This window comes from Lepidochelys kempii, chromosome 15 (assembly GCF_965140265.1).
Source record: "Lepidochelys kempii isolate rLepKem1 chromosome 15, rLepKem1.hap2, whole genome shotgun sequence".
NCBI lineage: Eukaryota > Metazoa > Chordata > Testudines > Cheloniidae > Lepidochelys > Lepidochelys kempii.
This window is the reverse complement of record NC_133270.1, coordinates 7980503-8007302: the sequence shown is the minus strand read 5'-3', so window position 1 is coordinate 8007302 and position 26800 is coordinate 7980503. Positions and strand designations below refer to the sequence as shown.

The following is a 26800-nucleotide window of genomic DNA, read 5'->3' as shown; positions in this document are numbered from 1 at the left end:
CATTAGAAGTCGGTAAACATCAATTTAATGGTAAAAAGAAATATTTCCATCAATAATAATTGAAATGTAGAAATAGGCAAAGTCAGAAAAATGCTGCTTGAGAACTTATTATTGTTTTATTTAAGGATATTTATTTTGTATATGTTGACATGTGATGTTGATAATTTGTGTTTTAATGGTTAGAAGGCTTTAATTTTTGAATGTCAACCAATTCTCCCTTTAAGCTGTGCAGCCGTATAGCAGTCTGTTATCGACAGTGCATCTCTAGTGGCTGGGAGTACAACTAGTAAAAAATAGAATGAATAGAAACTGGACTTTCTGAAATGGCATTTAGTTCAGAAAGCTCATGGTGATGCAGTAAAAATTCTTCACAACTGGAAACATGGCTTTAGAATTAAGCATTTAATGCATGGAGTCTACTGAAAGCGGACAGAAAAGGGGAAACGTCAGTGAGCAAATTGAGATGAAGTAAAAATACTGATTGATAATGTACTTCTTGCTATATAAATAAATTTATCCATATTGTCCATGCAGCACATTCACAACCATGCAGTGAAATAGGTTAATCTTCCTACCAGCTGGAGGAGCAAGAACTATGCATTTGAATTTCTACAATCTATTAATGTAGGAGACCAAAATGAGATCTTGGCTGCTGTATGCAATTCACAATTTCATACGCTGGTAATTGACAAGAGCATCAACATTGCAGTGAACAAAATGTCAATCCTCTACATCAAGCTTTGAGCTCAGAATGATGTCAGGCACAAGACTGAGTGTGCTGGTATTGTCCAGTTAGCTGTATGAGGTGCTCGGCATATTAAAGATGCCATAAAACAATTCTACACAGATCACAATCTGGATACACAGTGAATGTTCACTTCAGATGGTGTCTCCATCATGCTAGGTAATCATGACTGTGTAGCTGCACTACTTAGAAAATGTGTGCTACACTTACTAGAACAACACGGTGTTGCCCATAGAAAGGACCTAGCCTTGTACGATGCCTGGAAAAGTATGACAGTGATGAAAGAAGTGGAAACGCTACTATGAACTGTATATACAATATTTAGCAGATAAAAAATGTAAGTGAGGAGTGGGCCAGTGTATCAGAAGTGGATGTGTTATCTTTCAGGCCTTTGGCCGCCAATGGAGCAAGCAGCAGTCCCTTCCTTATCTGCATCATTAGCATAAGTAGTAGCTGATTTTGTTTTTTTTATTCTCCTTCATAGTGTTTCCTTTTTACATAAGTCACCAAGAGGGTGCCAGATCTCGCTCCATAGGTATGGAAGCACTCAAACTTTGGAATTGATGCATCCATCACAATGTGCTTATCTCAGGTGTCTATCTACCAGGGATACAGAACGTGACAGCCGACAATCTCAGTAGAAATTTTTCTCACAGGCACGAATGAGAACTGAACTTATACCTGCTCCAAGATACATTCACCCTTTGGGGAACCCTGACTACAGATCTCTTTGGTACTTACCGGAACAAAAAATGTCCTTGTTACTGCTACAGGGCCGGTCTGGGGAAACATTCATTGGGAGACACCCTTATCCTTCCATGGGATGGGGACCTCTTTTATACCTTTTCCCGTTTCCTCTTCTACCCAAGGTCCTGTTGAAAATTGAACAAGACAAAGCAAGAGTTATTCTGATAGCCTCTCCTGGCCAAGACAAGTCTGGTTCCCTTACCTGATATCCGCTCCAACCTGGGATCTTAACCTAGTTCTCATGGCTTTGACTAGATCTCCCTTTGAGACCATGGTAACTTGCTCTTTCTTACACCTGTCCATGAAGAAAGCATTTCTAACAGCCATCACTTCAGCTAGTCGCATAGGAGAACTAGCAACCTTCATGGCACACCCACCATGCTCGGTCTTTTTTAAAAACAAATTTCAGAGTAACAGCCATGTTAGTCTGTATTCGCAAAAAGAAAAGGAGTACTTGTGGCACCTTAGAGACTAACCAATTTATTTGAGTATGAGCTTTCGTGAGCTACAGCTCACTTCATCGGATGCATACCGTGGAAACTGCAGCAGACTTTATATATATACAGAGAATATGAAACAATACCTCCTCCCACCCCACTGTCCTGCTGGTAATAGCTTATCTAAAGTGATCATCAGGTGGGCCATTTTTGCCTACAGACAGCCCCGCAACCTGAAGCAAATACTCACCAACAACCACATACCACACAACAGAACCACTAACCCAGGAACTTATCCTTGCAACAAAGCCCGTTGCCAATTGTGCCCACATATCTATTCAGGGGACACCATCACAGGGCCTAATAACATCAGCCACACTATCAGAGGCTCGTTCACCTGCACATCCATCAATGTGATATATGCCATCATGTGCCAGCAATGCCCCTCTGCCATGTACATTGGTCAAACTGGACAGTCTCTACGTAAAAGAATAAATGGACACAAATCAGATGTCAAGAATTATAACATTCATAAACCAGTCGGAGAACACTTCAATCTCTCTGGTCACGCAATCACAGACATGAAGGTCGCTATCTTAAAACAAAAAAACTTCAAATCCAGACTCCAGCGAGAAACTGCTGAATTGGAATTCATTTGCAAATTGGATACTATTAATTTAGGCTTAAATAGAGACTGGGAGTGGCTAAGTCATTATGCAAGGTAGCCTGTTTCCTCTTGTTTTTTCCTACCCCCCCCCCCCAGATGTTCTGGTTTAACTTGGATTTAAACTTGGAGAGTGGTCAGTTTGGATAAGCTATTACCAGCAGGAGAGTGAGTTTGTGTGTGTATGGGGGTGGGGGGGATGTGAGAAAACCTGGATTTGTGCAGGAAATAGCCAGACTTGATTATCATGCACATTGTGTAAAGAGTTGTCACTTTGGATGGGCTATCACCAGCAGGAGAGTGAATTTGTGTGTGGGGGTGGAGGGTGAGAAAACCTGGATTTGTGCTGGAAATGGCCCACCTGATGATCACTTTAGATAAGCTATTACCAGCAGGACAGTGGGGTGGGAGGAGGTATTGTTTCATATTCTGTGTGTGTATATAAAGTCTGCTGCAGTTTCCACGGTATGCATCCGATGAAGTGAGCTGTAGCTCACGAAAGCTCATGCTCAAATAAATTGGTTAGTCTCTAAGGTGCCACAAGTACACCTTTTTTTAAAAACAAAGTAACTCTGAGGCCGTATCCCACGTTTCTCCCTAAAGTTGCCTCCACTTTCCATATAAATCAACAGATCCATCTTCCTGTTTTTCCCCAAACCCAGATCGTGACATCAGTGAGGCAATTCTGCGTATGCAAGAAGTAGAAGAGCACTATCATTCTACTTGGACAGGACTAAGGACTTCAGGAAGTCCCCTGACCTCTTCCTTTTGCTCGAGCAAAGATTCAAACGCTGGGCAATATTGGCTCAAACACTATCCAAATGGGTCTCTGCTGCATTAATCGCTTATCAAGGGCACAACCTGCTGCCTTCATCCAGAATCCGTACACACTCCATGAGGTCAATTTCTACCTCAGTCACATTCCTTAAAAATGACCCTGTCTTGCAAATCTGCAGAGCAGTGACTTGGGCTCTGCCCACACTTTCGCAGAACATTATGTGATCACTGGAAATTCAGCCTCTGATGCCATCTTCGACTCCACAGTACTCTCTGTAGTAACAGACTCCACTCCGAAGTCCCAGCCTCCAGTGGTGGGTACTGCTCAGCAGTCACCTACAGTGGAGCACCCATAGGGATACCCACTCGAAGAAGAACAGGAAGTTACTCACTGTCAAGAGGTGTCCCTATGGGTGCTCCACAGCCTGCCCTCCTCCACTCCATAGGGTTCTGCGGTAGAGAAGGAACTGTGGGGGAGGTTTGCCTGTGCAGTGCTAGATAGCCTCAAGGCAGACCACGAGGGAGGGAGAGCACATGTGCAGGCTCAAGGGACGCTACTACCAAAAATCTCTGATTAGAGGCGCAGGGGCACAGATACACTTACTATGGAGCATCCATAGGGACACAACTCGAAGAACCATTGTTACTGCACAAGGTGAGTAACCTCCTCTTATTGGACCAACTTCTGTTGATGAGTCAGACAAGCTTTTGAGCTTACACAGAGATCTTCTTCAGGTCAGGACCAATAAAAGATATTGTCTAATCTGTCTTCCCCATAATTTCCTACAAGTGAAAATTTAAATTGACCCATAAGTTTTCACAACTATGAACATTTGTTGATAAATCAATTTGAAACATTTTTCAGTTTTTATCTATTGAAATATAATTTAAAAAATGAATTCTTCCAAGCCTTTTTACAAGTAATTGTCATTGACTTTTAATGGCAGTAACTCATTGCAGTGGGAGAACAGTGTACCAGGGAGTCTGACTAGCCTTTTTAGGTATCCTGACCAACAACCACATCCTCTGCTGGCTTGTTTGGAAGCAAATGAACAGCGTAAACAGCACGCTTCATAAATTAGTCTGAATGTAGACAATCCTGTTGCTCAGCACCAGTAGAACGTTCTGTACATGGGGAAGAAAAAAGAATCCAGATAGCTTTGTATCAGTAGCATGTTCTTTCCTGTTGTGACTAGTCACATATAGGTACATATGTTAGTTGCATGTGTCTATTGAATTGATCAGGCCATTCTTTTAATTGGAAGATCCCGTTATTTAAGCAACAGTCATGTATATAAAGTTGCATGGAATGATCTTGTTTCAAAAAATACAATCTTGTATAGGTTAGGCTAGGCTGTTGGCAGGTGTCTAGCAGGTGTATTCTTTTATACGATTAACTGTATAAGCTTAATCAGTAGGATTGCTGTTATTTAATACTTTTATCAGATATGGTTTTTCTAGTTTATTATTTTGCAAAGGATCTTTAAAAATGGCTTTAAAACCATTTAAAGTGGTAGTTACAAAAAATATAAAATAAAATGCTTCAAGAGGGAAGTTGCAATAAGAAGTAGGAAAAAAATCTATTTTTAATGAGTCTTTGATCTGCTCCTCGTGGAATTTCAGTGGGCCTCACAAGGGGGAAGCTATTCTTAATACATACGCAGCTGCCTTTCAAGGCCCTAGAATCCTGACTGAATGCAGTGTGTACAAATATTTAACCTGCATTAACCTGGACTTTAGTGCTTCAGATGCTAATTAGAATCATGTACAAGGACTGGCGTTTTCCAAAATGGTGTTAAATTTAATTTTCTTAACTCTGTTCTGTGTTTAATAATTAAACTGCCTTCTACGCTATTAGTCATCTCATTTGTGTTTTGGAGGCTAAACAGAGCATGGCATTACTTCTGTTTTGTGCAGCAGGGTTGTAGGAAGGAAGTTAATAAACTAGGTTAATTCAGTGCTTTAGCCATCCATTGCTCTCTTCAGAATATGAAGGGAAACAACCAGCCTGTGTAGGTTTAAACACACTTAGCAACCCAGCTTGAAATTACTGTAAGTAGTTCAAGACAAAAAGTCTCCCCTTTGCAATTAAATCCCTTACATTCAGATCAAATGGAATCAGTCTATTCAGCCACCACAAGTTTAGAAATGGAGTTTAGCAAGTTATATCCCTGCTATTAATTGTATACTATTAAGCAAACTTAAGCTACCTAGAAATGTGTACTATTACACTGTGTTTTAAAACAAAACTGGCTGTTCTTCTAATTAATCTTTATTTTGGCTTCCTCTGTTCTCCCTGACCTGCCACCCCCCCACCCCCGAAAACAGAGGATTTTAGTGGAAGTTTTAAGCATGTAGTAATGATAGTCATTATGTTTGTCAATGTCTCTGCTTCCTGCAAAATCTGGATAAGAAAAATATCGTGAAAATATATTGCCACATTGAAAGTAACATTTTGCTTTGTGTTTTAAACTGGTAACTTTCCATCATCTGAACAAGCCTTGGCCTCATAACTTGTGTTTCAAATGACTGAGCAATGAGAATGTACTTTTTGTACAGAGTTAACTTGTTTTCTCTCCATTATCTTTTTAGTCACTTCCCACATATTAACATAAACAAACTGAATTAAAATAAGTCAATCCTGTTTTGAGACCTGTAAGCAAAACTAATGTTTCAGTCTCTCTAAGACCTTTAAGTATTATTAGCACTTCGCTTTAAAGGTAGAAAGAGCAGAAGAACACACAAACTCAATTGAATTTAGCAAACAACCAGCAATTATTATTTAAAACGAGACAGATTGCCATTTGTCATAGGATTTTAAGCAAAAGCAATTTAGAACCCATAATCCACAGAAGTTTCTACAGAGCAAGCAAACCTGGCCTGGCAGAGCTCCACCCAAGTATGTGCTCCAGAGAATACCCTTAATGTGGCTCATCAGTCAGCCACTTTTCCCGTCTTTATGGATGACCTGTCTTGACAATGCCTGGTCCAGGCTGACAAGGTGGTTCCAAGAATTAGGAATAACAGTAGTAGTAGTAACAGTTTTCCAAAGAAGTTAATGTTCTACTTCGGTCCACACACGTGCTCTTAGCCATCCTCATGCCTTGTACAGATAGCAATGTGGACGAACTGCTGTCAACTGCCTCAGTCTGAGGCAGAGTGTACTGCGCTCCCCACTTCTAGATTGCTCTAGGAATAGCTTCTTGGTTTGTTTAGTTTTAGGTGTAGCTCTACTTTTAGTTCAATCTCGATTTAGAATTTTTCTTTTTATCTATGAGGTTTATTTCCTTAGACAACCCTCCCATGCCCCATTTTTGAAGGGGTCCTCTTCTCAATAGTTATTTACCCAGGGTAAACCTGTTTCCCTGGGATTCAAACATTGCCAGGAATCTGTCCTGGTCAGTGATGGTCTTTCTTGTATTTGTTGTTTGGGAGACATGCATATCCCAACTAAGTGCAACATCTGTTGGATGTTCAAGAGTAGATCCAGGATAAACTGGAAGAATAAGTTTAGGCATGCATACCTGTAGAGAGGTACATTGCATTGACCAAACCAGTGATGTCTGTCACTTGCTTAAAAGCAGTGCCACATCATAAAGGCCAAAAATGCCTAGATCTCTTTGGTCACAAGAGCTACTCATTCACAATGTTACAGTTTAGGACCACTAATTATCAAGCTCTGATTACTCAATATAAACACACAAACTATAGCAAATGCAATTTGTTTATTGAACATCTCCCTCTAGAAAATAGGGAACAGTTTCAGATGATCATCACAGAGGTTCAGCTCTTAGCAGTGACCTTGATGGAGAGGACACAGCAGCCTGATCTATTTCTACAGCAGTTGTCATGCATCATGCATCTTGGTGGCAAACATCAAGATTCCCAAGGGAAATCTAGAACACTGTAGAAGGCCTTCTTTTTGGTTGACTTAAGCTCTTGAGTGAGTTCACTGTTGAATCCTTGCACATTCTCAAGGAGTTGAAGGCCACAGATCTCTTGGGCTCTACACATCTATGAACAACAGAAAATTTAGCAGGTCACAGACAGATCAAAGATTCTACCCAGTCAGTTCCCTAGTCTTCTGAACCATCTAAGAAGAGGCCTGGGTTTCAGAAAAGAAAACATTTGTTGTATCTTCCAGTACTATCAAATCTTCCTTGTCATCTAAATGTCAATGTTGATGTTTTGGTTGATGGTCAAGAACAGCCCCCAACTCAGAATCTAGAACTGCACTATTCTTTCTACCTTCTCCCAACTGTTGCAGACTCTCTTCCCTGGTTTCGGCCTTCATGGGAGCAGATTACATCTGGCAGATGAGTTTTGGGGGTTGTAGCATCAGGTTATTCATCTTCTTTATTTCCATTCCCCCCACCCCGACCCCTTCTTATCCTGTTTCAGAAACCCATCTCACAAACGCTTATTGAGACAAAAAGAAAAGGAGTACTTGTGGCACCTTAGAGACTAACCAATTTATTTGAGCATAAGCTTTCGTGAGCTACAGCTCACTTCATCGGATGCATACTGTGGAAACTGTATGCATCCGATGAAGTGAGCTGTAGCTCACGAAAGCTTATGCTCAAATAAATTGGTTAGTCTCTAAGGTGCCACAAGTACTCCTTTTCTTTTTGCGAATACAGACTAACACGGCTGTTACTCTGAAACTTATTGAGACACAAATCCTCTCCCTCCTCTACAGAGCCATAGAACTGGTTTCTGCCAACAGAGAGGTAAGGGGTTTCATTCCAAGTACTTTCTGGTTCCCAAAAAGAACAGGAGATGGAGACTGCTCTTAGATCTCAGGGTGCTGAATACTTTCATCAAAGTGCAAAAGTTCAGGATGGTAACTTTCGCAACTATAATTCCATCATTTAGATTCAACCTTCAGAATGCCTGTTTTCACCTTGTGGTACATCCATCTCACAAAAGATTCCTCTGTTTCATGGTCAGCCAGAATCACTTCCAGTATCGGGTGCTCCCATTTGGTTAATTCATCCACGAGGGTCTTTTAGAAGATCCTGGCAGTGGAGGCTGCTCACCTATGTTAGTGTGGAATAATGGTGTTTCCTTACCTCAACAGTTGGCTCCTTATGGGCTAATCATACAATGAAGTCTCTGCAGTAAGGAAATCTATGACCCTATTCAACAGGTTAGGACTCCAACTCAATGTGGAAAAGTCCACTTTGACAGCAGTTCAGTATAAACCGTTTATATGGGCATCTCTGGATGTCGTAACATCCAGGGCTTACCTACTGTCGGATTTACAGTACTGACAAATCTGACTTCCAGTGTTCAACAAAGCCCACAAACAATGGTCAAATGTTGTCTTCAACATGTAGGTCCTATGGCAGCTTGCATTTTTGCCACACTACACACCAGGTTGCACCTACACTGCTTCCAAAGCTGAGAATCGTCTACAGTCCAAACAAACTGAGTCTTGACAAATTGGTGTCCTTTCCTTATCGAGTTCTGCACTCACTCAGTTGGTGGGAGAACCCATCCAAGGTCTGTGCAGGAGTTTCCTTTATTGAACTTCCCACTACAGTCCCTATAACCTCAGATGCATCCCTCAAGCGATAGGTAGCTCATCTCCATACAGACTGTCTCAGGCAAAAGGTCTGCCCAGGAGACCTCTCTCTACATCAGTCTCCTGGAGCTCATGGTGGTCAGGTGTGCCTGCATTCACTTCCTTCCAATAATCAAGGGTCTATCCATCAAGATCATAGCAGCCAACATAGATAGATATACTACAAAAATCACCAAGGAGGTGGGAGATCTCTTTCTCTTTGTGCTGGAACAATAAAGCTATGGACCTAGTGCATAGCCAATCACGTTTTCATTTCAGCCTCTTAGCTTCTAGGCAATAAAAACACCATGGCTGATTATTTGAGCAGGGACTTCTCCCAAGATTATGAGTGGGCATCAGACAGCCTGATCCTCAAACATATTTTCCTAACGTGTAGAGTCATTATCACCACCATAAACAGAAAGTGCAAGAAACTTTGCTTTAAAGGATGCATAAGCCATCAATCCATGAGGCAAGCCTTCCTCCTTTATGCCTGTCACCTGTTACCATTGATATTCAAGGTACTAAACAAGATCAAGAAAAACAGAGCAAAGGTTATACCAACTTGGCCAAGACAAGTTTGGTTTCCTTCGCTGATTCACCTCACTTCTGACCCAGCCTTACAGCTTCCAGTTATTTCCCACTTGCTAACTCAAGAGTTGAGTTGGTCCAGTTCTTCACCCCGATTTGAACATTCTATGGCTCAGGGCTTGGTTCCTTGATGGTTCTCTAGGGTAGAAGTCTCTTGTTTGAGAGAGGTGCAATAAGTTTTATTAAACAGCAGAAAAGACTCAACTAGGAAGACTTACCAGCAAAAATGGAAGAGATTTCATCATTAGTGTATCCAGTGACCGTTGTCACCTGTCCATTCTTCCCTCTCAGCTGTTCTGGATTACCTGTTGGACTTGAAGAAGTCAAGACTTCCCCTGAATTCTGTTCAAGTTCATTTAGAGGCTATTAGTGCCTTCCATTCCCATGTGGAGGGATTTTCAAAGGGTTGATTAACTGTTTCCCAGATACCAGAGAGCTCACTGTGGTGTGGGATTTAAATTTGGTCCTCCAGTTGTTTGATGAAACTTTCCTTTGCCACCAATATTCCAGTGCATTAATGATAGATCCCCCTTTCAGTTTTCTACAAGGAGAAAATATCCCTTCTGTCACATCACAAGTTTTTACCTCAGGTATCCTCAGACTGCCATGCCAACCAGCTCATTCAATATGCAGTTTTCTTCTCTAAGCCACATAAGACCAAGGAGGAAGCTGTCCTCCATATATTATGTGTTAGAAGGGTATTAGCCTTATGTCTGGATAGAACCCAACCATTCAGAAAGTCTCTGACTGTTTCTTTTGCAGATAGGGCTGAGGGATCCATGATTTTCACCCAAAGAATTTCAAAGTGAGTTTTGGATTGCATCCTCTCTTGTTTTGAGGCTGTTAATGTTCAGCCCCTCCTAAAATAATAGCCATTTCTACCAGATGTCAGTGTACTTCCATGACACGGTTAAAAATATACCAGTTGCGGAAATTTGCAGAGCTGCCACTTGGGCTTCCGTTCACAGTTTCTCCAAACGCGATGCTTTAGTGCACACATCTAGGGCAGATGTTGCCTTTGGTATTACAGTTCTGTTATCAGCCTTAAATCTGGTTCCGAAGCTTCTACCTCCTGCAGGGTGTACTGGTAAGGAGTCACCTGAAGTGGAGTGGCCATATGGATATAAAGAAGGAGGGGTTAACTACCTTGTATAGGAACTGGAGTTCATTTAAGGTGTTTGTCACTGTGGGTGCTCCACTACCCACCTTCCTTTCCCTCTGCATTGGAATCTTGTCTCGCGGGACTTTGTGGTACAGACGGAACTGAGGGTAGTTTTACCATGCTGCCCTATGTACACTTGCTATGGAGGACAAGGGTGTCTAGAGCACAGGTGCAGATCAAGCGGGTACTGCTACCAAAAATCTCTGATCAAAGGCATGTGGAGGGCATACACACCTGAAATGGAGCACCCATCAGGACAAACATCTCGAAGAACTCTAGTTACTCTACAAGTAACCTCTTCTTTTTCCTCTATCTGTCCCTTGTACCAGGAAGTCGTAAGTGCCGAGATAACTATATGATGCCACTTATCAGAGCTATAACAGTAACTGGGCATAATAAAGTTATCTAAACTTGGATTTAAACTGGCTGTTCTTTTAAAATATTTTTATTAGCTAATAAGTCTGGAGCCCAAAAATAACAACTATTCAGGTGTCTTTATTTAAAAAATAAATTAAGCAAAATAATAAAATGGATTGACAGTCCAGGGAAGTGAACTTTCTTTAGCAACAGAACAGATGGAACATGATCAGCTGGAGTTCAAGTTTTCTCATCTCGCTAATGTGACTTAATTCTGTTTTGGAGGGACTTCTCTAGGAGAAAGAGCAAATTGTCTCAGTGTACATTCAGTCCTAAGACTGACAGGAAAAGCTGCAACTCGTGGTGGTTGTGTGATGTGGATGTCAGTCCACTAAGAACTGGACTGAGGCCATCACTTAAATTTCATTTAAGCCATTGAACCAACATAATACAACAACTTTTGGTCACAACCTAATCAAATCATTGATTTGCAGGTGAAAGGCTGTATATACCAATGCAAACCTCTAGAGCTGGTTGAAACTTTTTGATTAAAAAAGGGATACATTTTTCATAAAAATGTTGACCTATTTTTTCGAACCAATTCTAAAATCCTCTAAGCTTGGCATTTGTCAGCTTTCATTGCTTGGACCACATCTTAAGAGAATGTTTCATGGACCAGCTCCCCTCCTTTTTATGATTATATGGGTCATCTCATTCCATTTGCTGTCTAGCCACTGTCCTTATGTATCTACAGCAAATGCATAAATGGCAAAGTATTATGGAAGTATTTAGGTATTTTAGCATGTCTGTTGTGGAAGTATGGAAGTATTTTAGCATTTAGCATGTCTGTTGCACTAAGTCATGCTTTTTGGAGGTGTGTGCCGGGGGTTGGGAGGCATAATGAACAAGAACATAAGAATGGTCATACTGGGTCAGACCAAAGGTCCATCCAGCCCAGTATCCTGTCTGCTGACAGTGACCAATGCCAGGTGCCCCAGAGGGAGTGAACCTAACAGGTTGACTGTGCGCTGCGTGAAGAAGAGCTTCCTTTTATTTGTTTTAAACCTGCTACCCATTAATTTCATTTGGTGGCCCCTAGTTCTTATATTATGGGAACAAGTAAATAACTTTTCCTTATTCCCTTTCTCCACACCACTCACGATTGTATAGACCTCTATCATATCCCCCCTTAGTCTCCTCTTTTCCAAGCTGAAAAGTCCTAGCCTCTTTAATCTCTCCTCATACAGTGAGATTATTATTAGAATGATTTATCACTGGCAACTTCTGACTCAGCTCTGGCTTCTCTAGCTGCTCCAGGTACATGGGGGAGAACCTGTGTCCTCCCTTGGAGTCAGCTAACATAGCTTCTCCACATTTTCGGTTGCTTTAACATAAGTTGATGCTTTTTAAAAACAAAAAAACAAAACCATGGATGACTGTAGAAGCAGTGAGAATCAAGGTCCCAGCTCTCTGTGAACTACAGTATGAGAACCTCTGTTCTAAGCTATCCTATATTCCAGGCCTCCATTGGGCTCTCACAGATATTATTTAGATTAATCCAGGGTACAATAATGATATGAATTGATGAGTTTTCATGAGATAAAATGGCAATTCATCAGGCTTTGTTTTCATTTTTGGGCCAATGGGAAAATGAAAGTTTCATATAAAAATCAGAGACTTAGCAAAATAATATGCAGTATTTTGAAGTAATTATGAAATTAATTTCTAACCTCGTATTTCACTAAAGGCCAGATTCTGCTATCCTTACATTGAGTAGTACTTCACTCTCTGAGCAGTTCTCTTGAAGTCAATGAGACTACTCACAGAATAAGATGACGTGAGTGAGGCTGCCAGAATCTGGCCTGTAGCACTAAAAGCTTAAAGTACAGCACCTGCTAAAGGCTAACTTAAATACATTTTAGTTTTTAATGCGTTTCAAATATTTTGTTGACAATTAGATTGCTGAGAGCAGCTATGACCAACTGCTGTGAGAGTTAATTCAGTCTAACCTAACAATTATTTCCATTTGGACTGCTAGCAAGCTGATTTGACATGAAAATCTTTTGTTCAGTATATGACCATCCCTAAAATTCAGGATTGTCAGAGATGTCAGCCAATCTGTCAACCTTATTTTTGTTTTTAAATCTGCTGCTGGGATCAAAAGTACTGACTAAGTGGGATAAAATAATAAAAGATGTACTGCTTGCCTTCAGCAGCCTTTTCAGTGTACAGATCAAGGCCGTCGCAATAGGAGCATTCTGGAAAAGGGAATTGGTGTCTAATGTACAGTAGATCAGTGAACAGGACTTTATTTATTTTAACTGGATCACAGGCTAGACAAGGGACTTATCTTTTTCTCTCCCTTTCTTTCAGATGACATGTTTGACCTCCCATTCCCAGATGACATGGACAATGACATTGGAATTTTAATCACGGGGAATCTCCACTCTTCTCCAAATTCCTCTCCAGTTCCTTCCCCTGGTTCCCCTTCTGGGATTGGCGTGGGATCTCACTTTCAGCACAGTAGGGTAAGGATCTGTAAGACACATACATATTAAGTAATCCTCCAACAAAGCATTTTCTGTAGTTTCTGAAAATTAACCAGCTGACTGCAGACAGAAATTAATGGAGAAAGAAGCCTTGAAGTTAACAGTAAAAAGTTGAAGATGTTAGCTAGCTACTGTCAGAGAAGATGAAAGGTGCTCCAGTTACACCTTTATTTATATCACCCACTCCAAAGTTAGTGATAGCTAATTGTCATTGTGGAACTTGATTCGTATAGGAGCTTTTGCTTCTTGTGCCAGAGCCATATTCTACACCCTTGAATGGATGTCCATCTGTATTCATGAAAAGCAAAGATTATGATGATTTGGAACAATGCATAGAATCATAGAATATCAGGGTTGGAAGGGACCTCAGGAGGTCATCTAGTCCAACCCCCTGCTCAAAGCAGGACCAATCCCCAATTAAATCATCCCAGCCAGAGCTTTGTCAAGCCTGACCTTAAAAACTTCTAAGGAAGGAGATTCCACCACCTCCCTAGGTAACGCATTCCAGTGTTTCACCATCCTCCTAGTGAAGAAGTTCTTCCTAATTTCCAACGTAAACCTCCCCCATTGCAACTTGAGACCATTACTCCTTGTTCTGTCATCAGCTACCCCTGAGAACAGTCTAGATCCATCCTCTTTGGAACCCCCTTTCAGGTAGTTGAAAGCCCCCCTCATTCTTCTTTTCCGCAGACTAAACAATCCCAGTTCCCTCAGCCTTTCCTCATAAGTCATGTGTTCCAGTCCCCAATCATGTTTGTTGCCCTCCGCTGGACGTTTTCCAATTTTTCCACATCCTCCTTCTAGTGTGGGGCCCAAAACTGGACACAGTACTCCAGATGAGGCCTCACCAATGTCGAATAGAGGGGAATGATCACGTCCCTCAATCTGCTGGCAAGGCCCCTACGTATATATCCCAAAATGCCATTGGCCTTCTTGGCAACAAGGGCACACTGTTGACTCAGATCCAGCTTCTCGTCCACTGTAACCCCTAGGTCCTTTTCTGCAGAACTGCTGCCGAGCCATTCGGTCCTTAGTCTGTAGCGGTGCATGGGGTTCTTCCGTCCTAAGTGCAGGACTCTGCACTTGTCCTTGTTGAACCTCATCAGATTTCTTCTGGCCCAATCCTCTCATTTGTCTAGGGCCCTCTGTATCCTATCTCTACCCTCCAGCGTATCTACCTCTCCTCCCAATTTAGTGTCATCTGCGAACTTGCTGAGGGTGCAATCCACACCATCCTCCAGATCATTAATGAAGATATTGAACAAAACCGGCCCAAGGACCAACCCTTGGTGCACTCCACTTGATACCGGCTGCCAACTAGACATGGAGCCATTGATCACTACCCGTTGGGCCCAACATTCTAGCCAACTTTCTACCCACCTTATAGTGCATTCATCCAGCCCATACTTCTTTAACTTGCTGGCAAGAATACTGTGGGAGACCGTGTCAAAAGCTTTGCTAAAGTCAAGGAACAACACGTCCACCACTTTCCCCTCATCCACAGAGCCAGTTATCTCGTCATAGAAGGCAATTAGATTAGTCAGGCATGACTTGCCCTTGGTGAATCCATCCTGACTGTTCCTGATCACTTTCCTCTCCTCTAAGAGGTTCAGAATTGATTCCTTGAGATCCTGCTCCATGATTTTTCCAGGGACTGAGGTGAGGCTGACTGGCCTGTAGTTCCCAGGATCCTCCTCCTTCCCTTTTTTAAAGATAGGCACTACATTAGCCTTTTTCCAGTCATCCGGGACTTCCCCCGATCGCCATGAGTTTTCAAAGATAATGGCCAATGGCTCTGCAATCACATCCGCCAACTCCTTTAGCACTCTCGGATGCAGCACATCTGGCCCCATGGACTTGTGCATGTCCAGCTTTTCTAAATAGTCCCGAACCACTTCTTTCTCCAGAGAGGGCTGGTCACCTCCTCCCCATGCTGTGCTGCCCAGTGCAGCAGTCTGGGAGCTGACCTTGTTCGTGAAGACAGAGGCAAAAAAAGCATTGAGAGTACATTAGCTTTTTCCACATCCTCTGTCACTAGGTTGCCTCCCTCATTGAGTAAGGGGCCCACACTTTCCTTGACTTTCTTCTTGTTGCTAACATACCTGAAGAAACCCTTCTTGTTACTCTTAACATCTCTTGCTAGCTGCAACTCCAGGTGTGATTTGGCCTTCCTGATTTCACTCCTGCATGCCCGAGCAATATTTTTATACTCTTCCCTGGTCATTTGTCCAATCTTCCACTTCTTGTAAGCTTCTTTTTTGTGTTCAAGATCAGCAAGGATTTCACCGTTAAGAGGAGCTGGTCGCCTGCCACATTTACTATTCTTTCTACACATTGGGATGGTTTGTCCCTGTAACCTCAATAAAGATTCTTTAAAATACAGCAAGCTCTCCTGGACTCCTTTCCCCCTCATGTTAGTTATCCTCCCAGGGGATCCTGCCCATCAGTTCCCTGAGGGAGTCAAAGTCTGCTTTTCTGAAGTCCAGGGTCCGTATTCTGCTGCTCTCCCTTCTTCCCTGTGTCAGGATCCTGAATTCAACCATCTCATGGTCACTGCCTCCAGGTTCCCGTCCACTTTAGCTTCCCCTACTAATTCATAGGGTTAGAAGGGACCATCAGAGTGATCTAGTCTAGCCCCCTGCCAAGATGCAGGATTTGCTGTGTCTAAACCATCCAAGACTTGGCTGTTCAGCCTCCTTTTAAACTTCCAGTCAAGAATCTTCCACAGACTCCCTAGGGCAGTCTGTTCCATTGTCCTATTGTTCTTAGATTTAATCTAATTCTGCTGTGATGTAGTTTGAACCCATTGCCTCTTGTCCTGCCCTCTGTGGCAAGAGAAAACAAGTTCCTGCTTCTGGCATCAGAGCAGGATTTGAGAAGATGGTTTTAGATGTTGGCCTAGTTTCAAAGTCTTCATAAATGATTTTCCAGAAAAAGGAATTGGTTTCTGAGCGGACTATTTTTCCTCACGATAAAACCCAGTGTCAGAACATAAGCTCTGCAGGTGCTGGAGTTTTATGCTAATTTTGTTTTCTCTGGAAAAAAAATAGCCCTGGGTGCATGCTCTTTCTAAGTTGTTTCTGTTTAAAGTGGCTTCTGAGACGTTGGTTCCAGCATCAATGGTGATTTAAAATGCAAATTTTGTTAATTTGAGAAAGAATTGTTGAATCAAATTTAGCATAATTTTGAAGCAAGTCTGGCAGGGTTGTCTTACACATACACATTCTCTCAGTTGTGTAAGAGACTTCATGGTGCTTTTATTTATGCCCATCATAATCTTTTCCATGACAAACATGCAAAAACTGCAGGCACTGCATTTATAATGTGGCAGCAGGGAGGCTTTTATTAGGGAAGTGTTGAAGTTAAAGCTGAAACATGCTTCACAACAATTATTTAAAAAAATCAGAGATTGAATTTTACTTTATAAATAAATCTAATATAATGGGGATGAATTTGCTGTTGCTTTTGTAATCCACTATTTATATTTTTTATAACTACGCAATGTCCTTGCATCTCCCAGCTACTGGCGGTACATTTTTGTTGTTTTTAAACAGTGAAATTGTAAATCTGGTATGATTTGAAGTCCAGAATACACACTCCTTAAGATCTTAACTGCAGACCCTTTATTGAGTGTGGATGATGCTAACAATTCATCGTGACACAACAGCACTATGCTCAAACAATGAATAGTTTCTTTTATTAAAAACCCTCTGGCCACACAAAATTCAGTGATTTTTCAAGCTGGAGAAATGTGCCAGGTTAACAGCTCTGAAGAATAAAGCCCTTTATTTCATCACAGAACAGGCACAGCAGTAGCATAAGCTTGCCACATTGCCCTGCTGCCAGTGTGCCTCAACTGTCACCTTATGGGGCTATCTTGCTGAGACTTCCAAGAAGGTCAATGGGGGGGGGGGGGGAGGAGTGTTCTGTGATCTGGACATATGTCCATTAGACACTAATAATTCAACTCACTTCTCAAAGGCCATCAAGTAGTTATAAATTATACTCCATAAATTGTTTTCAAACTGGCAACCCTAAAGATGAAAAGTTCCATATTCTATTACCAAACCCTTGAGCCGTCCATTCCCACCACTGAGCATCAGTTAACAAGTTTCTCTCTCTGACTTACTGAGTTGTTCAGTTTCTATTATCGTTTTTTTGCATTTTTAAAGAATTACTTTATACAATTGACTCTCAGTGAAAACTCAATCCAACTGGCTTAAAAGCAGCACAAAAAGGTTATTGACCAAAGAGCCTGGAGACCTGGACAGGTCTTCTCTGGGTGAACCTGTTATAGTAATTCAGTTTAACCATTAACAAGGGCCTGGTAATTGAGGTGTAATTTTTGTTTTTAAAAAAGCACAGCGTGTGATCATTACCTTCTGGGTCAGGGAAGGTCAAGCCTTCATCCATGTAACATGTAATTGATTGTTGTAGTTTACCAGTGTAAGCCCTGATTGCTCAACAGCCAGTTTCAAGGTCTGCTGTTGGATTTTCCAGGTGAGCTGCAGCCCTTTCGAAGCATAACCACTTTATGGGCTGTTTAACTTTCTTTGATGCCTGATTAAGATATTACTGATAGAGAAAGAGCTGCTTCAAGGACTAGCCCTGGAAGGTTTCATGATGAAACCAATTTGGGTGTAGTGGGATCAGATGGGTGTGTTTCCCCCCCACTGAATCAAAAAGTGGGTGGATTAAATGAATTGCCAATCCAGGTTCTTCTGAGACAGGGCTCAGTCTAGAATATTTTCCAACTTTCTAGGTCATGATGTTTGCATCTATTAAAGGAATAAAAAGATGGGAAAGAACATTTGCTAAAAACAAATGTACCCCTAAAAATGCAGTTACAGTTTAAAATATGAAATTAACCTCTCTTGAGCAGAACACACATCACTCCTCTCATCAGCTTTAGAAAACTTCCTGTATATTCATTAGCATGGCAGGTGATGTAAAGAACTTTAAAAGAGGGTGAGGGAAACTGAGATGTGTCAGAGTATCATTTTATAATTCAGTGTATAACCAAATAGTCAGATATTCCCTTTATCTCCTGCATCCCGCCACAGTGAGACCAGCTACAGATGGAAGCATGCCAAACTTGCTTTACATCTAGTTGGACTTATTATTCTAGTGAGAACAGTTGATATAGCTCTTCAGAAAACTTATACAGAAACCAATTAATAACTTTTATTAGCTTATCAAAGGAAGGAGTTTTGTCCAGTACATGGGGGAGTCTGATTCGGGAAAATGCATGATTTTTATAATATTGTTCCATACCACACTACTTTTTCCTGATCAAACTGATTCTTCAGCAGAGTGTGAATACCTCTACCCACTCAAACTTAAACATAAACATAGTTCACATCAGCCTTAAGACGAGAAAAGTTTTCCTAGGAATAGTGCCTATAAAAGCAAAAAGAATACAGAAAATGGTGTCTGTTTATCCAGTTTAAATGCATTTTCTTCACTTCAGTATCAGTTATGGGCTAACTTTATTTTTCTCCCTTAAAATGCCTGAAAATTTGAGCTTAGTTCCTAATGCTGCTTGTTGCAATTTGTCCAGCATTGGGCACTCCCAATGCCACCCACTTTCTCTCCACACCATGGCCTTAACAGCTGAAGAACCCAGAGCCTGAGGAGCTGAGGGTTCTAAGCCTTATTCATAATCCTCCAGAAAATGGCAGTATGTGAATACTTAGGATTGATAGCTCGGACAGTGTTCATCAAATAGTGTTCTAGTAAGAGCTGCAAGCATGGGGTCTCCATGCCAAGACATCCTAGCTAATGGACCAGAAGGCTGAGGTTTTCACTCATCTCAAGTTTGTTCTGTAAAAGTAAAAATTCTTGAGTTGAAATGTCTGCACTGACATCATGTCGTCTTATAAAATCTTGTCTAATGGGATTTTTTAGCCTTTTTTAAAATTAACCAATGAAATAAATGTAAATATGTCTGGTTAGTGTGAGAGAACATAACAGTATCTCATATGTGACTCAATTTATATCAGATAAATACTCTACCACAGAAATTAACTATTGATTGTCATAACTAGCACAGGAAGGAATGGAACAGAGGAGGTATGTCTCCTATTGAATTATATATAGGTAGGTACAGTACTTGATACTTGTATCATTAATATCATATAGTACGTGTTGTTTTTCCTAATGTGAGAGTAATGTGAACAGTCAGTACAATTTCTGTCATACCCATACGATAACAAATGTAACTGAAAGAGCAAATACAGTTTCAAACTTGAAAGACTGAATTATTCTCTCTCTGAACTCACGCAGCTTCGACAAAAAACAGCCATTTCTAAATTACTTTTACAGAACAAAAAGGAAGTCTCTTAGAATTCTCTCACATTAGCCAAAGAGACAGGATGACTGGAATTTGCAATATGCTGAAAGTGTATTCTGCTGGATGTGGGAAAGCTCATGAAATTTGGGGAAAGTAGAAACCATACAATTTCTCCAACCACTGCTGCTCTATAAATCATCCAGATGCCTGCAAACAGCTGTCCTTTCCTTTGGAGCGCCCCTATCTTCTGCCAGTTTAGAGAGGACAATTCCCTCCAGGATCAAATCCCATTTCCCTGCATATAGCCTTAATTTCATGCCATTAGGCCCTGGAACAGACTCACTTCAACCTGTCATGTTCTGTTGTTCTTTAGGGACCTGAGGTGCTCCTGGATTGTTAATCTGGAGAACCCCACTACCAGAGATTAGGGCTAAATAGTGTGGTCTGAAAAACTCTGTGACTAGCTAGAGGGAATGTGTTGCACAGTCTGAGATTACCTTGATAACTGGCAACAAGTCAAAACTGGATTCAGAATTGAGGGGTATGTAAACAAGGAGTGAGTATCTGTGGGTGCTTACAGAAAAGGGATTGGGATAGTGAAACAAGGATTGAACTGATTGATTTTCATGCTGCTGATGTTTTTCCTTTTTTTCCCTCTAGAGTCAAGGAGAACGTCTTCTTTCCAGAGAAGCCCCTGAGGAGCTGAAGCAACAGCCTCTTGCTCTAGGATACTTTGTATCAACTGCCAAAGCTGAGAATCTTCCACAGTGGTTCTGGTCATCCTGTCCACAGGCACAAAACCAGTGTCCCCTCTTCCTCAAGGTTTGTCTAGTATGCTGTCCCTAGAGGGGGATAATGGCAGGGTAAACAGACACCCCCCGTTTTCCTGGAAAGTACTGCCTTTCAAGGGTGTCAACTGATTATATTTAAAACTAAAGTTATGTTTGAGTTTCAATGTAATCAGTTGGCTGCTGCATTCCCATTTATGCTTCCTCTTCCCTCTCAGGTCCTTGCCTCCATCTGCAGTCATTTGAGCATCCCTTCCCCCACTTACAGACACTCAAGGTTGGGGCTCCCTCTGTGCTGGGATTTGGTGTGTGCCAGCTGCCTGCTTTCCTACTGAATTGGTCTTCACAAGCACACAGTGGATTCTGACCATTTCCAAACGCTAAAGCACCCTCACATTAAGTAATATTAGAGGAAGGTGCCCTGGCTTTCAGTTCCCAAGGCCTAGTCATCCTGAGGAAGAAGAAACCGTAGTTCTCATTCTTCCATGCTACAGCTGTGGCACAAAGACCAAAAATGTTTTTGCTCAAGCAAAACAGCAGTTCCAGAAACTTAGCTTACTTGATGTACAGTGATGGACACAGTATAAGAACCTGAATAGGATAGATATAGAATCAGTATCTTTCGTTTCTTTTCTGTGATTACCTTTTTGGAGATTTTCATAATGAAGCAGGCAATGAAAAGTACAAAAAGGTAAATGACTTACAGCTTGTATATGTTTCCAAATACTGCACACTTCACGGGATTGCCAATAGAACTATGTAATTGCACAATTTTACAGCTTGTCAAAGCTGCAAGACCAAACAATACAAAACTACACAAATATTATATAGACATAACATGTTAGGGAGGAGATAAGAGTAATAAAATAGGAGAAGACATGCCTGAACAGGGAGAAGAGGTGGATTAGTGTCTTTAGTGTATATTCTTATTATCCTACAAAATCTTTACTTAAGATGTAATATCTTCAGTGTATATAATGCTTCCCATTACAAAGGATCACAAAGCACTTTATAAAACATACACCGATATACACTGGAATTGCTTCAACTACTCGAAAAATGTAGTCACCTGTTGGGTCGCATGCAGCAGTTTCTTAACCCCACATTGTGCAAAACTACACATTTGTGAATGAGGAAAATAATATACCCCTAATACAATCCCAAAGTAATTAAGTAAGCAAGATGTAGAGTAATAAGACAGTCTTGTTGTGCTTGCCCATTTCCAATTTAACTAATATCTTGAACTCTTTCCTTAAGTACCCTGGGTCTTTCTGTCTACACAGGTTCTTATGTTGGTGTCCATCATTCTACTATAACAGACCAGTCTTTCACTCTTTCCCCTGACAGGAAAAGACAGGTTTAAAGTGGTCGTGGTGATTGTTGAATATAGAAAAGTGAGTGTTGGTTAGTATCAGTAAGGGTACCTTTGTGGGAAAACTTGGCTGAGGAAATAGATTTTGTATTAAGCTTTGATGATTACAAGTGACTCAGATTTATAAGCTGAAAGGCGGCTCCTCCAGCACCACAACAGCCCTATACAAGAGATGTTGGCTCAGCGCTGACCAAAGGAAGAGGGCAACTCAGTGAGTCATCAAGCCAGCTCCTGTAGCACTTCTGGTTTTCCAGGGAGACCTTCTATCTAAGTACATGCTTGGCTCAACTCTGCTTTGCTTGCTAAATTTGAGATCACAACCCAAGCAGATATGAAAGCAGGGATCAAAGATCAGGTTTTTTGCTCATTTTAAACCTCAATTTTTGAGGTTTAAGAATGCATAATAGAACTATTAAGATTCAGTTCCAGCAGTAAAAACACAGCTCAGACAAGACAGAAACTTTCTGGATTCCTTCCTGAAACCATTTAGTAGGTTTAGACTTTCTGCTGCTAGATTCATTAGTGCATTGGGTGCAATAAGTCTTGTTGCTAACACATTACATGATCTGTTTGGCTTTCAGTGCTTGAAATAGCTGTTTTGCATATATGGTGACTGTGGACCATAGTTCAGTGTGATTTTCAGAGACATCTGACCCCCAGTAATAAAAATTTGGGGTCAGTTCAGATGAGCATTCGAGAATGAAATTGCAGAGATACAGAACGTATATGGACACAGTAGGATTCAGCAGAGAACAAACAGCATGTCCAGCTCTAGAGTCTAAACCTAGTTAACCAAAATTTCAAGTTGTCCTGGGAAGTGGGCGGGATCTGCTTATTTAAAAATTCTCAGAGATATTGCTGCTGGTCCTTGTGAAATCTGCTGACACACCTGTTACGCAAATGGCTATGTTTGTCGCTTTCCTTCCATAGGCCTCACTGCATCACCATATCTCCGTAGCACAGACTGATGAACTTCTCTCTGTAAGGAACTCTCAACGGGTTCCCCACCCCCTCGACTCTAAAACTACATCAGATGTTTTGAGGTAACATCTTCCAGGCTGTGCATTCCCCACCCTCCCAAGGCTATGAGAACAGTTGGCTGAACATCACTGAGGGATCCATTGCTTTGAACCTCAGAATCTCTCCCCTGCTTTAACAGTTCCAGTGTGCATTGTGCTCAGCCCTCTGTGGGTGCACAAGAGAGCCACCCTCCGTACATCCCTCTTGAGGGGATGGGAAAATTTTGTTGGAGTAAGGTACTGCCACCACTAGTTGAAAGTGAGTGGAGGGAAGAGCAGGAGCATAGTGGCCATTTCTTATATTCTCTGCACCAGTCAACAAGCTGGCAGGGACTTTGTTGGGAGTACATTCTCCCATCCAGAGAAATAGGGTTGGTGGGTTTTTTGTTTGTGTTTTAAGTAGAAGCTAATGCACTCTCTCAATTTCCCTTCTCCTAAAGATAGAGTAGAAAGTAAACAAGCAAGCCTGTGTACAAGTCAATAGAGCTGGCCAAAACACTTGTTTTTGATGAGCAAGATATCTGGGGGTTTTGAAATTTGGGTTCATGCTGCATCAGAATGAAACCAAATTTGCCAAAATGTCTCTGAATTAAAAAAATTAGCTTCAAAAACACAGCACTTCTGAAACAAAATGTGAAACTGACTGTCAGTTATGCTGAGCCTCTGCAGGTCCAGAGCAGCCCCATCGTACAGACTGTTGGGGCCAGTAACCTCAGGGCATCCAGACTCCTAACAAGCAACCTTAGGGTCCCCAGCCCTGGGGTGGGGCCGCTGACCATGTATGTCATCCTAGGACTTCCGGGCTCCCAGCTCCAAAGAAAGTCGCTTTGGAGCTGTGGGTGGCATGCAGGCACTCGGTTCCGAGCTGGGAGCTGGAAGCCCTAGCATGGCCCTGCGCTGGAACTGGGATTTTTAGGACTTCTGTAGTTCCTGCTCTGCATCAGGGAGCCTGGCCAGATCCAAGAGACCCAGCTCCAGCCAGGGCTCTGAAGGCTGCCAATCTCTCTGCCCTGGAGCTGGCAACCTAGCCGCTCCCAGGGCTCAGCTGCGGAGCAGTCAATCCTGGAACAGCAGCAGGTTTCCAATGGAAATCTACCTGGTTTTTAGCAACATTTTGTTGAATCTGCAATAGATTTTGCTCCAGCAAATCGATACTGTCTAACAAAACTAAGTTTTGTCAGACATATTCCTGACTTGCAGAGCTGGTTGGAAATTTTCCAAGTAAATGTTTTAGAAAAGACAGCATGAAGAGCAGGACCGTAATTTACCAATGCCATCACTCAGTCTCTCTCTCTCTCTTACAGGTTTGTTTTGGAGCAGTACAATGCACTGTCCTGGCTCACGTGTAACCCTGCCACTCAGGATCGCAGTTCCTGCCTTCCTGTTCACTTTGTGGTGCTCACTCAGCTGTACAACGCCATCATGAATATACTTTAATAAAAAAGCACTTGTTCCTCTGGCTCATTCCCCCCTTAACCTGAGAAATGTGCCACAGTCTGCAAAAATCAAAACTTTGCTTCTCTTCAGACCAGGCCCGAGGTCCTGTGCTGTGCTTCAGTTCCTCCATAAGCACACGTGATCTCTGCAGTGTTCAAAACTAATCGACCCATTGACACATCTCTGGCAGCTTCTATCAAAAATCTGGGCCCATCCAGAAACAGTGAATATACAGTATCCTCAATCCAGTGTTATTTTAGAGGCCCAGTAATTACTGGTCAGTGTGAAATAAAGAAAAGGAAGAATCTGAAGACGATGTCCTTTTGCAAGGGGAACTGATTTACAATTAAGGGCAATTTCAGCCCTGCACGTAAAGTCTTGTAGTGACCAGTTTGGGTTGCCTAAAGGTTACTTTGTTTGAACAGCGTAAGCTGGGATTTTGCAGAAAAGGAGAACCAGTTATATTCTATTATAAATAATGGAGTTTTCTGTCTACCTGGAGTTCCTATCAGAGTGGATTGGGATGAATGCATGCATTTGTTTCCTGTCCATGTAGATGTGAAAGGTCTGGAGATATTTTAATTTTATTTATTTTTAGGTTTTGTTGTTTAAATTATAGAGGACCAGGTACAGTAGATGATCCTAAAGACCCAGCTCCGTTCCAGCGGAGGATTATTTATCTACATACCTCTTACTCTTCTGACCTAGAAATCAGAAATGGAGCTAAAAAACAGTAACAATCAAAATACAAATTAGGAAGACCATGTGCGAAAGGGGAGCACATTCAGAACTCTAATAGTGTCAGCATTTTCTGATAAGAACATGCTCTGCTTTAAAGAATTCAGCTGTATTTAGCCTGGTTAAAGCAAGAAGTGGCCAGTGTTTAATGAAGGATAACACTACCATATGGAAGAAAAGAGAGAGGGGTGGGGAGGGAAAACATTTTAAAGCCCAGAATAAAGGCAGATTGAAAGGGGTAAGTTAATCTATTGTAGAGCAGTGACTGAGATCTATTTCCAATGAATTTAATGATGTTAGAAAACTATCATTGAACCCTGAGTCACCCATAGCTCGGGGCAGACTAGTCCATGTACATATCCAAAAGTATGTTTTTTGTTTACAATGAATCAGTTACAAATCTGGTGTATTTTTTCTGACTATAGGAATATTATTTCAAAGAAATAATTTTTAAAAATTATATCATTAAATTAGTACTTGAAGCTATGCCACTGTGGTGGAAAAGTTACTTTGTTTAGTAAAACAATTGCCATTTTTAAAGGTTAATGGTGAATTGAAGTATTTTTATGACTCCTTCATTCCAGGCTTCAAGGGGTTTATATTTAAACTCCATTTTCTAATGTTTGTTGTTGCACTGTGCAGCAGGCATGGATTGCCTTATGTGAGGGGTCAGGGCACTTGGATCAGGCTGTGAGATCTAGTTATCTATGGAGAAAATCCTACAAATTTAAAGTTCTTCCAAAAGACTTTCATGTTCTGGTTAAAAAAAAATTAAATTCTATGATTTTAAAAAGTATTTTTCTTGAGATAATGTAACATTTAAAACAAATTATATTAAAAAATTGCTTTTGTGATGGGAAGGTGAAAGCAGAGGAGTAACCTGTAAATGGATAATTTCAGTCTCTGCTCCAAGCCACCCATGTGGGTGTCTCTTTGCAATGTATAGGTAAAAAAAAAAAAATTAGATATCAAAACCATTTGTATCTAATGTGTACAGTGTAAAATTGACTTTAAAAATATTGCAGTACTATTTTTTCTTAATCAGAAAAGAAAATTCTCAAGGCCTTTTGAAGAGCATAAAAAATGAAGATTGTAAACTTGTATAAAAAAAATTTAACTTGGGGAGGAAAAAAATGTAAAGTAGACATTTGTAATCTTTTACCACTTTGGGGTTATTTGTTCCCAGGATTCATCTGAACTTTGAATTATTGTTTTGTTTGGGGCTTTTTTTTTTTAATGGGCTGTTTTTATCCAGGGGCTTTTCTTCCCCAGAAACCCAGTTCTAAGCAAAAATTTAAAAAGGGCAGCAAGGAGTAGTTTTCATCTGGTGTCATTTTTATTTAATTTTTTTTTAAGTTAAGAGAAGTTGTTGACATATTTATATGTTTTTGTGCAAAATAAATGAATGGCAATAGATTTTAAAGAAAAAATCTTATGTACTTCAGTGTGAAAAAGTCTGTATAATATTTCCCTTAAATATGCATTATTTTACTTGTGAGTTTTTTACTGAATTAATCTGAAATGTACAAGCCCTGGCTTTCCTACAGCGTGAAGAAGTT

General features: G+C 41.1%; 1 protein-coding gene across 4 annotated transcripts in view; it reads left to right on the top strand.

The window, feature by feature from the left end:
* The window catches only part of MED13L (mediator complex subunit 13L), a 442112-nt gene extending 416841 nt beyond the window's left edge, over window positions 1-25271 (top strand). For 2 of the 4 annotated variants that reach the window (XM_073312881.1, XM_073312880.1), the window contains exons 28-31: window positions 13420-13574; window positions 20548-20709; window positions 22978-23090; window positions 24371-25271. In XM_073312881.1, coding sequence (XP_073168982.1) covers window positions 13420-13574; window positions 20548-20709; window positions 22978-23090; window positions 24371-24503 — 563 coding nt within the window. In that variant the 3' untranslated portion in view covers window positions 24504-25271. The other 2 variants (XM_073312882.1, XM_073312883.1) reach the window with 2 other exon arrangements.
* The last annotated feature ends 1529 nt before the right edge of the window (window positions 25272-26800 follow it).